The sequence below is a fragment of the Rattus norvegicus genome, chromosome Y, assembly GCF_036323735.1.
Source record: "Rattus norvegicus strain BN/NHsdMcwi chromosome Y, GRCr8, whole genome shotgun sequence".
In the NCBI taxonomy this organism is placed as follows: domain Eukaryota; kingdom Metazoa; phylum Chordata; class Mammalia; order Rodentia; family Muridae; genus Rattus; species Rattus norvegicus.
In genome coordinates this window covers 42,372,004-42,384,328 of record NC_086040.1, presented here as the reverse complement: position 1 = coordinate 42,384,328, position 12,325 = coordinate 42,372,004, and the positions used below count along the sequence as shown (strand labels likewise).

Sequence of the window (12,325 nt, the reverse complement as noted above, 5' to 3'; positions counted from 1 at the left end):
CTATAGTGGGGGTGGGTATTATTCTTCCCACGTGGTGTACCCTTAAGATCTCTAACTACCTCCTTCCCCACGGTAGCCTCACTGAATGATGTGAATTCCGGGTTATTAATGATATACAGACACCAAAGCTCATTGTCATATCCTGTCACCAGTATCAAGCTCGAAACAGCAATAGCCAACTGTGGGAAGGAAAATATGAATAAACTTTATGGTATCTCTAAACTGTAAACCCCCAATTTAATCAAAACATTGTTTTAGACTCAGTTCTTTTATATTGATGTTCTTTAAATGTACAAGTCAGTGGGCTTGCTTGTGACTACTTGTATAGTTTTATACTGTACATTAGCCATCTTCATCCTCACAACTCACCTCCATTTCCTCCTGCACACACACACACACACACACACACACACACACACACACACACACACACCCTGCTTCTCCCCTTCCTCTTCCTAAATGACCCCTTTAACTTAATATCCCTTATTAAAATCTAAATTTCACAGTCATCTGTTTGAGTCTGGCTTGTTTCACTTAACATTGTATTTTACAGTTCCATCTGTTTTTCTGAGAAAAAAACCCTTTCCACTTATACATAGATGAAAATCACATCAATGTATATCATATTTTTTAAGCCATTCATCCAGTGATCAACAGTTAAAGTTATTCCAATGGCTTGTCTATTGCACACAATCTGGCAAACAGAATGGATGTAAAGTAGTAAGAAATTGTTTTTTTTTTTTTTTGATCGTTGATGTAGAAGGGTCTAGCCCACTACGTGTAGTTTCATCCCCTATGAAGTTGGTCCCTGGGTTGTATGTGAAGGAGAGAAATCTGAGTAAGTCATGGATAGCAATCCAGTACTCAGCATTTCTAAGTTGTCTTTGCTTCCATTCCTGCCTCTAGAGTCCTGCCTGAGTTCCTGCCCCAACTTCGCTCAGTAACAGACTGGTAACTAGAAGCCTAGAGTGAGAAACTTTCCTCCTCAAATTTATGGCTATGATGAGATTATTCTTCTTTTTGCCTACTAGGTCTTCCTTTTTTGAAAGTTGTCTCTGTTTACTGTTCTTAGAAAGATGATATTACATGTTTTCTCATGGGCTCTCTGTCTCTCACCATGTCTCTCTCTGTCTCTGTCTCTGTCTCAATCTCCCTCTGTATTTGTGTGTTTGAGTGTGTATATGTGTATTTTTTGTGTGTTAGTGTGTGCATGTGTGTGTGTGTTTGTATGTGTATGTATGTGGGTGTTTGTGTTTTTATAAGTGTTTCTGTGAATATGTGCGTAATTGTGTATGTGTGTGCGTGTCTGTACGTGTGTGTGTGTGTGTGTGTGTGTGTGTGTGTGTGTGTTTGCTTTCCAGGCTTAAAAATTCCCCAAGGCTGTAAATCTCAGCAGGTGCCTAGAGAAGGAAAATGAAGGGGAGAAAAGGGGGAAAAATCACGTCATTTGAGTCAACCACACATTGAGGTCAGCCACATAGTAGACCAACAGTCACATAATGGCAGAGTAGTCATAAGAGCAGAGAGAGAGTAAAACTCAAAGTGTGAAGGAAAATGTGCTTAAAACTACGATAGAAGGGAGAAAAAGATGACGGTGCACTTAGAAATGTGGACATATTTTTAAAAGTTGCCATAAGTGTTAAGCTCTAAATACATTTAAAAAAATTATGTTAAAGAGTAAGGGAATTATTGGGAAGAGGTAAGGGATGGTCAGAGTGTAGTGGGGACAGGGGAGGGTTCTGAAAGAATCCTTTGAAGATCTGGAGAACTATGTGACACAAAAAATTAAAGTGCGCTGTAATTTACAGGTAAATTCCATACTTAACCTGCATCCAGTATTCTGTCTACCCATATTTAAAAAAAAATACCTCATCTATTTCATCCTGTTTTGGTGCATTTGATCTAATAAATTCCATGTAACCAGAAGTGCTGGTAAATTTTAAAGACATTTAAAATATGACTGGTCAATATCGGGTTTGTCATCAGTTTATCCCGACTTTGGAAGCAGGCCTAGGAGCTAATTTACCTCGCTTTTTGCAAAGAATCCATAATTCATGATTGCCATTTACTTCAATACAAGGTATTTAATCCTGTCAAATTCCAGTTTTGTTTGAATAAAAGTGGCCCTCCTCTAATTGTGGGTTTTGATAAAGCTAATTTTGGTGTGCTATCCTGTGGGCTGCCTCGGAGAGAGAGCCTAGCATTTTTTCTGATATGGAGAATGACTTAAAGATAACCAAAGGAAAGAAAGGAGCTGGGAAAATGACCACCAAGGATGTTGGTGACTCAGAAAAAAAAATGCATGAAAAGAGCTACTTGGGCAGACTGTGACTCGAGTCATCAGAATAATTGGGTGGGGACTTTATTTTGGGTCGTCAGGAGGATACACGAGAAGCTAAAACCTAGATGCTGGAAGTTTCTAAGCGTAACTAGGGAAGGAACTGGCCTGAGAGGGCTTCTATGACATAAGCAGAGCCTGAATGATGTCACAGAGAGAAGGGGGGGGTGTTGCACATCTCTTCCACTTGGAGGCGCTAGACGACCTTGAAGGTGGGTTCACTATCTTCGCAGCTTTGTGTGAAAGCCAGTTCAGCTCCTGAACCCAAAACTGTTAAACAGCCTTTTGGTGCATAACCTGTTTCAGAAGACAGAATCTGGACGACTAGGATATTTTCTTTCGGTAAATGGGTTTATGAAGATAACTGGGACCCTTGTATCCCAGAAAGCTAAAAGTTTTCTCTCGTACAGCAAGTAACCTTATGTTCTAATGTCTTCCACGTTTGAGAGCTGGGTGGATGGTCTAGGCTAGTCAGTCTCCGGAGTTTATTATACTTTGATAACAATATCTAATTCATAACTCTACTAAAATGCCAAAGCTCCTCTCTGTGCCTGTGCATTTTAGGAGATAGTATTTCTTTGTTTTTTTTTTTTTTTGTTTTTTGTTGTTGTTGTTGTTGTTGTTGTATTTTGTTTTCTTTTTTTTTTTTTTGTTCTTGTTGTTTTTTTCGGAGCTGAGGACCGAACCCAGGGCCTTGTGCTTGCTAGGCAACTGCTCTACCACTGAGTTAAATCCCAACCCCAGGAGATATTATTTCTAAATGGCTGTTTTTGCCTACACAAAAGACTCTTGTTGCGGTTGAAGATGCAACAGCATCGCGGAATAAACCTGGGACTCGGTCAAGATGCACAGTACAGAAAGCCAGTGGACTGGTGTGCATTGTCTCTGGGCAGATACTTGTGGATGTTGCCACATAGCTCATATTTAGAGGGTAGAAGAGGGGTGTGGCCACCCTTCTGGCTCCTTTGCTATCCTTTCTCTTTTCTGCTTGATTAAAGTGGGGACAGGGATACTTAATCCCACACTGACCTAGGCATTCAAGATGTTCCTCAGCAGAGGCAAAGTGCCTCGGGCTGAAGAATTGTGTCTGAATATGTTATTCTGAGCTGTAGAGAACCATTTTTTCATTTCCGTTTGAACTTTAGATTTTGATTTTTGGGAGAGGGTTTTTATGTGGGTAGCTTTGGCTACTCTGGAACTAATTCTGTAGACCAGCCTGGCCTTGATCTCACAAAGGTCTTCCTCCTTCTGCCTCTTGAGTGCTAGAATTAAAGGTGTGCTCCACCATTGCCCAGCCCTCCTACGAACTTCTGATTATGACAGAATTAGATTCAGATGCTCAAAACTGTTTATCATCGCCTTCCTCACCTTTTCCAAAGTTCTCTTAGACAAGAGACTTGGTTGAGCGCCCTTCCCCACCCCTCCCCAATCATTCTTGCAGGCACTCATATGACAGAGGCAACAGCACTATGTGAGGTTTAAGCAGGTGAGCTCTTCAAACCCAGGCCATGGTAAAGTATGAAGCCTGAACACAGAACGATAGCCACAAGACAGTGGACAAGGAGTGCCTTGGCCTACCACACTAGGTCTTCAGCCAAGAAGAAGAGGATTTCTCTGAGGAGGATGAGCACACCATCCTTCCAGAAGCAGAGGAGGAGGAGTCCTTCTTCCCAGGCCCTGGGGACAATTGTGGGCTGCAGATTTTCTCATGGATGGAAGAAATGTGATGACCCCGTCACCCAATGGAAGGCCATCATTCTAGATCAACTGCCAACCAGTCCCTCCCTCTATCTGGTCAAGTATGATGGAATTGATTGCGTCTATGGACTGGCACTTCACAGTGATGAGAGGATATGAAAACATAAGATCTTGACTCACAAAGTAGAGTTTCCTCAAGTGAAAGAAGCCCATCTCGCAAGTGCCATGGTTGGCCGAGCTTTGGAGCATAAATTTGAGGGAAAACATAGCTCTAGAGACAACTGGAGAGTGGTGGTCCTAGCCCAGGTGCCGATCATGAAGGACTGGTTTTACATCACCTATGAGAAAGATCCCGTCCTATACATCTACCAGATCCTGGATGATTACACAGAAGGTAACATCCATATCATTCCAGAGATTACTCCAGTAGAGGTGAAGTCAGATGTTGACAGGGACATCTTAACAGGACAATGTGTGCAGTTCATCAGAAGTGACGGGTCCAAAAAGATCAGCAAAGTCGTTTACCAAGTTCTAGCAAAGCCTTCCGTGTACTTCATCAAGTTTGATTGTGATGTCCACATCTATGTATATAATCTGATGGAAAAGATCCGTAAAGGTGAAATTCACAAAGTTTGGGGGACATGGATGGGGAATTTATAGGGTTGGGGGAAATGTTTGTTTTTCTGTGTTTCAGATACACAAGGGCCTTTGACAACCCCAGTATCTTTTCCTGTGGAATTTGTTTTTGCTCTAAAATTAAAATGTGCGATGTGACCTTTTGTGTGTGAACACTTTGGAGGAGACTGAATGTGGTGGATGGAACATGGAGAGGAAGCCTGAAAGGTCAAGGCTGTGAATATTAAGTCTATTCTCACATAGGCTAAAACAAACAGGACAGAGCTGGTCTGGTCTTTAGGGAGGGAAAAGAGCTTGAGATCAGGCTTAGAGGAGCAGGGATGGCACAGGGAAAAAAATGGATGTTTAGGAAGCAGTGGAGAAGGGCCAGAAATAGATAAACTCTCTGAAGTGAAGTTTGAGGGAGAAACAGCCAGTTGGTAAAAGAGTGGCAGGTAACAGGGAGGTGGTCTTGGAACTCAAGGGGAAACCCAATAAACTGATCCAAGCAGACTCAGAATCAGAGAAGATCTGGGATTATTTGACTAACAAAACCTAATGTAACCTGTTTCTCATCTGAAGATGTATTATTTTTAATTATGTGGTTAGGGGAAGGGCATGAATACAGGAGACCACAGAGACAAGAATAGTCAGGTCCCCTAGAGCTGAAATTAAAGGTGGTTGGGAGCCATTGGACATCAGCTCAAAGAAGAAATCCAAGTCCTCTTTCAAAGCAGACGAGCTCTTAATCCATTGGTTATCTCTGCAGGCCCCTAAGGTCATCTTTTTAAATAAATCCAACCTTCATATGCAGAGAAGAGACCAGGATGAGGGTAAGAAAGATTAAATTGATGGTGATGTGGAAGAAAGACTAAAGAACACATGGGGGAGTCGAGGACACTGAGGGACGAAGGAATTCCAAGATGGAGTTCTCAAAAAGTGAAGCAGGAGACCCAGGAAGAACAGAAAGGGTCTAGAATGAGTTGAACTTGGGCCACATCCATATTGGTCTCTTTGGTTCCTTAAAGAACAGCCAAGCCATCATTTCAGAAGGTGGATGTGAGGTGGAGGCTTCCCCAGAGGACATTTTAATGAGGATAACTCAGAGTAGTGAATGCCAAACTCAGTTTATATCTATCGATTACTGAAAGTATCATAAAGCCCATTATTTTGTATGATCATTAAAAAGTAATTTAAAAAAGAACATGAGGATGCCGTGAGTTTATGTCAGGTGTTACCTGGATCCTGTGTATAGCTTCCCTGTGCACTGTTAGACTCTGTTGCATCCTGTAATATTTTTTGACGTCCCTTCTCAATGCCCCTAGATGACCACAAAGAGCTCCTGCACTGGCTTGCCTTGCCTGGTTCTTCTTCGACTGGATGGCTTCCTACACACCTGTGGGCCCTTTTACCCTATATAGCCTCAGGAAGTTCCCGTCTTTTATTCACATGTAAGCTTATCCTCAGGAAAATCTTGATGGTGCCTCCAATGCAGAGGTGCTGAGCTCTTTCCTATGCCATTTGCCCTGACTTTAAAATGCTTTGTGGTTCCTGACCATGTAGCTCTCTCCTCCTTAGAAGCCCCTTTGCACTCCATGGGGTCTCCTTGAGCCACATCTACACTCCAAGAATGTCTTTGGAATCAACCTTATCTTGGACTCATTCATTGCTGTTTCTTCTCTCAAGAGTAAGTTTCTCAGTGCAGGACTTGAAAATACTTTCTATCATTGATTATTTCTGCTATTTGGGAGTTTTTATACTGGCTGGTTGTCTGACGCTTTCATTGCTGTGAAAAGACACCATGACCAAGGCAACTTATAAGGGACAACATTGTTTTTTTGGGTTCTTTTCTTTTGGAAATGGGGAATGAACCCAGGGCCTTGCACTTCCTAGGCAAGCGCTCTACCACTGAGCTAAATCATCAACCCCAAGGAACAACATTTAATTAGGGCAGGCTTTCAGGTTCAGAAGTTCATTGTATTTTCATCAAGGCAGTACCATGGAAGCTTCTAGATAGACATGGTGTTGGAGAAGAAGCATATAACCCCCACAGTGATATGCTTCCTCCAACAACACCATACCTACTCCCACAAGGCCACACCTCCTACTTGTGCCATCCTTCCCATGGGACAATCACATTCTAACCACCACCATGATTTTATGCCAACTTGATACAAGCTAGAGTAATCAGAGAAGAGGGTGCCTCATTTGAGAACATGCCTCCATAAGATCTAAGTGTAGGGCATTTTCTTAGTTATTGGTTGGGGAGGGCCCAGCCCACTGTGAGTGGCACCATTACTAGGCTGGTTGTCCGGGTTCTATAAGAAAACAAGCTAAGCAAGACATGATGAGCAAGATAGTAAGCAGTGCCACTACATAGACAATGCCTCAGTTCCTGCCTCCAGAATACTGTCCTGTTTGAGTTCCTGTTCCAACTTCCTTTGCTGATGAGCAGCAATGTAGAAGTGTAAGCTGAATAAATCTTTTCCTTCCTAACGTGCTCTTTTGGTCATGATGTTTCCTTACAAAAATAGGAACCCTAAGTAAGACAATATCTTATAGAAACAGTGAGTCTAGTAGAGCCACAGACTCTTACCTCATAACCAAAAATAGAAAAGTATAGACACTTTGCTTTAATTTAAAGGTAAGACTTGCTCATGTACTGACCTGTGAAGTTCTAGTTTGCTTCCTTCTCTCTGTGATGAATGCCATGATCAAAACTAACTTGGGTAGGAAAGGGTTATTTGACTTACAGGTTACAGACCATCACTGAGGGAAACCAGAACAGGAGCTTGAAATGGTAACAAGGAGCACTTCCTGTTGGCTTGCTCCCTGTCTCAGTCATTGTTCTGTTGCTGTGAAGAGACACCATGGTCAAGGCAACTACTATAAGTGAAAGCATGTAACTGGAGGCTACCTTACAGTTTCAGAAGTCTGCTCCATCATGATGGCAGGGAGCATAAAACTGGAGCAATAGAGAGCTACTGCTCTGTAACAGAGAGAGAGAGAGAGAGAGAGAGAGAGAGAGAGAGAGAGAGAGAGAGAGAGAGAGAGAAAGTCTGGGAAAGCATGGGTCTCTTGAAAAAGCAAACCCACCCTTGTCGACTCACCCACTTCCTCAAATGAGGCACACCTCTTAATCCTTCTAATCCTTGAAAATACTGTCACTTCCTGTTAACTAAATATTCAAATATATGACTGTGGGAGCCTTTCTTATTCAAACTGTCACACTCCCCATGGCTTGCTCCATTACTATTTCTTACAGCCTAAAATGCTATTCTTTTTATACATGACTACTGATGAACTTGGCCACAATGGTGGGCCCTCCCACATAATCATTAATAAAGAAAATGTTCCATGGACTTACCCAAAGTCTAATCTAATGGAGGCAGTTCTTGAATTGTTCTCTCTTCTCATTTGACTCCAGATTGTCAAATTGGGAAAAAAAAAAAGAGAGAGAGAGAGACCCAGCACTGTAAAGTTTCTCTTATTCCATGCTACATACTCACCACCAGCCATTCTCTTCTCTCAGTGTATAGACCCAATTCCCTGTATGGCAGAGCTGAAGAGTAACTACTGTCACCAACATGAATATGTGAGGATATGTGAAAAGAAATGAATACATTCTAAAGCTCCCAATGCCAAGCAAAAGTGTTTTAGTGTGTGCTACACTTACTGGGAGACAGTCAGTCACTGGCCATTTAATGGGTCACAGTAGACCACAGAACCAAAAAGTCACAACCTACATATCATCTCCTCTCAGCAGGAGACATAGCCCTTCTCAAAACCCATGAATCTATCTGTATGCTTAGATTTTTTCAAAACCTACTTTATTTAGGGTTTTTAAACCTTCTAGCCCACCAACCAGAGGTAGCAGAGAGAGAAAGTTGATAGGAAAATGGAGAGAGTTGTGGACCTATTTAGAAGTAATTCTTTGGGGTAACTTCAATCTTCATGGTGCAGTGTGGTACAATAGCAAATGCAAAACACAAATCAGTAGCAGTGCCTTGATCTGACAGAGACCTCAAGGCTCTAATAAACCAACAAGAAGCAGCAGAAACAGCCAGAAGCAGCCCGAATAGCACAGGTTCTTTTGTGCATTTCTCATTACGAAATAAGACCAGCAAAGACCATCGAATCCTTGCAAGGTGTAGCAATGTAAATATGTCCTGTCCCTCTCTGTGGGATTACATTTATGTTCTCCATAAACATCCTGTCCCCCTACAAGCATGTGCTCTAGCTAAATATCATATGCCTTCTCACGTGTCTGCTTCAGCAAAACATCCTCTCCTAACATAGCTTCCAGAAAAACATCCTGTGACACAAATTAATTTCCAAAGAAACCAAAATTATTTAACTTCATCTAGCCTTATCTCACACTCGGCCATGACATCACAAAACGTATAATGGCAGTCTTGCAAGGCTCCTAGGACTCAACTCCATCAGCCACTGGAGCTTCTGCAAGTGCACTCTATGAAACTCAGCCCCTTTCATGAGCACAACCTTCAGTTATCCCCGTAAACATTGTGCTCTCTCCATCTTTGCTCTCCCCTAATAGCTGTCCAACTTCTAGCCAACTCAGCTGTGACCAGAAAACCCTCACCAAGAAAGCCAGTGAATTTGACTTGATTTTTTTCTCTGTCAGAATGGAGTGTTCTCCCTGCATGGTTACACTGGTGTCTGATTCATCTGTAATAAAATCCACTACTATTAATATCAAAGTCACAGGAACTATGACAAATAGCAAATCACTGGACAAGCATCATAGTTATCCAAGCCTTTTCTGCAGCATTATTGAAGTATAATTTACATAATTAAAAAATCCATTTATTTTAATTGTGTAATTTAATGATTTTACAGCAAAATTTATAGCTTCCTTCCCTTTTTTAGTACTCATTTCCCACTAGTTCATACAATATCGAAGTCTATTAAAAACACAGAAGTGAAATCAGGAGAAGGACCAGAGTGGGAAACAGGAGGTTCTTGATTTGCTAAGACAACAGATACATTGGCAGAATTGTCTGGATAAAACCACTTTGGAAACATTGGGCCTTCTCTTACCCTGCAGCCTCCAGACAAAGAGTTTAAAGGATTAAGTCATGGGTCTTCCTACATCAAATCCAGAACTGACCTGGCATAGTCAGCATCACTTTTGGACACTTTCATGTTAATCTCATTCATCACTCTTACAAGTTGCCTAGCAACTCACATAGTAAACAAACTTATTTTAGTTCATGGTTTCATAGGTTTCGGTCCATGGTCACATGACCATGAAAGAGGCACGATAGAAATCAACTGCTAACCTCACTGACATCCAAGAAGCATCAACACAGGAAGAGACCAAGGACAAAAAAACACCCTCCAAGACATGTCCCAAATAAACAAATCCCTTAATTTCCTATCTCCTAGTTTCCCGCCACCTTCATACACATCCATCAACAGATGAACTCATTGATTACAGCACACAGGGTCCATTGATTATCATAGTCCCACCTTTGAACATTGTACTGGGACAATGTGTATCTTAAACCCATAGGGTAGGGCCCGAAGGTTGTGTCAGAGGTCTAAACTTCACCTCACACTAGAAACAACTGGGTAGGTTTCTCAGCATCTCCTATTTCTTTCTGGTACTGACCTACACCATGTCTGCATTGCAGCATTTTGTCTGGGGTGAGATACAAACAGCAGTCAATTGTAAAGATGCCCACCAACCATGTGTTGGTTTGAACGTAAAATGGGACATCTATAATATAGACACACAAGCAGACTCACAGAGCAGTGCAAAAAGGGAAGGAGTTGAGTCTTAGGAACCCTCAAGGATGATGGAGTGAATATATAAGATACAGATGTTAGTGAGAACCAGAGCAAAGCAGTGTCTTCTATACACGACAGGACCACTGTTCCTCAGCCCTAGCTGACAGGAAAGGGAGAGTCAGTTTTCTGCACAGATATAGCTGGTGATAAGCTGGCCAGGCTCTAGTGGCTTGCCCAATGCCCATGAAATTATGGGCAGCATAAATGACTTCAGTAGGTTATTACAGAGGGAAGAAAGAGAGCTTGAATTAGGGAAAAAGGATTAGGTGTCGATGGATCTGGGAGGAGTTAGGAAGAGAAGAGAGAAGTAAATTCTATCATTATATAATGTACAAAGTTATCAAGGAACTAATATAAGTGGTTTTTAAAATACCATATCTGTACTGAACACAAACAAACCATTTTTCTTGTCATCTCCTAATTAATAGGCCCTCATGATTTCATTTCATTAAGTACAAAAGTAATTCAGAGATTATTTAAAATGTAAAAGGATCTGGGGAGATGGCACAGGGGTAAAGCCAAGTGAGTAGTCACACTTGCAAACACCAGTGCTTGGTATGGGAACAGGAGGAAGACGGGGGCTTCCTGACAGTGTGCCTCACCTCAGGTTCAGCAAGGGACCCTGTCACAAGGGAATAAAGTAGGTAGTGAAGGAGAAGAACATGCTCTACACTCCGCCATCTCTGAACTTACATGTATCTATGAACACACGCCCACAAACACACACATAAATATGACTAGAGTATACAAGAGGCTTTCATAGGTTATATCCAAATGCAGTGTCATTTTATCCAAGGAACCTGAGGACTTTTAAATCATTGGGAATCCTGGGGCCAACTCTCAGAGGACAGGATATATCTCCTTATTGTGAAAAACCAATCCTTTGTTGAGTGTGTGTCAGTGACTCCACACAATTCTCCTCCTCTTGGGTTCCTGTGTATCACAGAGAATGATCTGGAAATACTGAAACAAATATAAACTAAAGGCTTTGTTGGGGTTTCTAGTCTTGCGTTAAAATCATATTTATCACCTTTTATTAAATGGAAGGGAAATCTTCAGCTCCCAGCAACAATAGACTCAATCATGTTGGCTTCTGTTTTATCCCATTATGAATAGCAATTAATTGCACATCAATAGCGTCCCATGCTTTGAACTAAATCATTATGAAGGGATATGTTTCCGTAACCCCTACGTGGATAATTAAGTAGAAAGGGGGAAGTATGATGCCTATTGCTTATGGGAGAGTTATGGCTTGATTGGATGCTTGTTATGCAAATAACCCTAACCTCTGAGAAATGAAATGCAATGATAAAATATACTACCAAATGGGATGGACACTCATTACTTAATTTCTTTTAAAAGAAAATAAAACATACTTTAGGATTTAGAATAAGTGTGACAATCAGAGGTTCAAATACTTGAATGTGTTTGGTTTCCAATTTGTGGACTGTTTAGAAAGGATTGGGAGTTGTGTTTTTGTTAAAAGAGATGGGTCAATGGGAGGTGGGGGCCTTGAGATTTCAAAAGCCCACCAGGCTTCTCTCCCTCTCCCTCTCCCTCTCCCTCTCCCTCTCCCTCTCCCTCTCCCTCTCCCTCTCCCTCTCCCTCTCCCTCTCCCTCTCCCTCTCCTTCTCTCTCTCATACGGGGAGCAGGATGAGAGCTCTCAGGAACTACTCCAGCCATGCCTACCTGCCTGCCAGCCTGCTGCCATGTTGTCTACCACGATGGTACATGGACTCATCCTCTGAAAGTGTAAGACTACAATTATATGTTTCCTGTCATAAATTGATTTGGTCACGGTGTCTCTTCACGGCAATAGAACAGTAACTAAGGCACACATCTTCCTGTGTATTTTTCTA

The 12,325-nt window shown here is 41.8% G+C and overlaps 1 protein-coding gene across 1 annotated transcript; it reads left to right on the top strand.

Moving 5' to 3' along the window:
* The first annotated feature begins 2,545 nt into the window (after nt 1–2,545).
* LOC134484392 (Y-linked testis-specific protein 1-like) lies at nt 2,546–4,800 on the top strand. The gene has a single exon (XM_063280657.1). The coding sequence runs from the start codon at nt 4,262–4,264 to the stop codon at nt 4,694–4,696; it is 435 nt and encodes a 144-aa protein (XP_063136727.1). The 5' UTR covers nt 2,546–4,261; the 3' UTR covers nt 4,697–4,800.
* The last annotated feature ends 7,525 nt before the right edge of the window (nt 4,801–12,325 follow it).

Bases quoted from the DNA above. Each gene is read 5' to 3' on its own strand.
- LOC134484392 (XM_063280657.1), top strand. From the start codon at position 4,262: ATGGTTGGCCGAGCTTTGGAGCATAAATTTGAGGGAAAACATAGCTCT.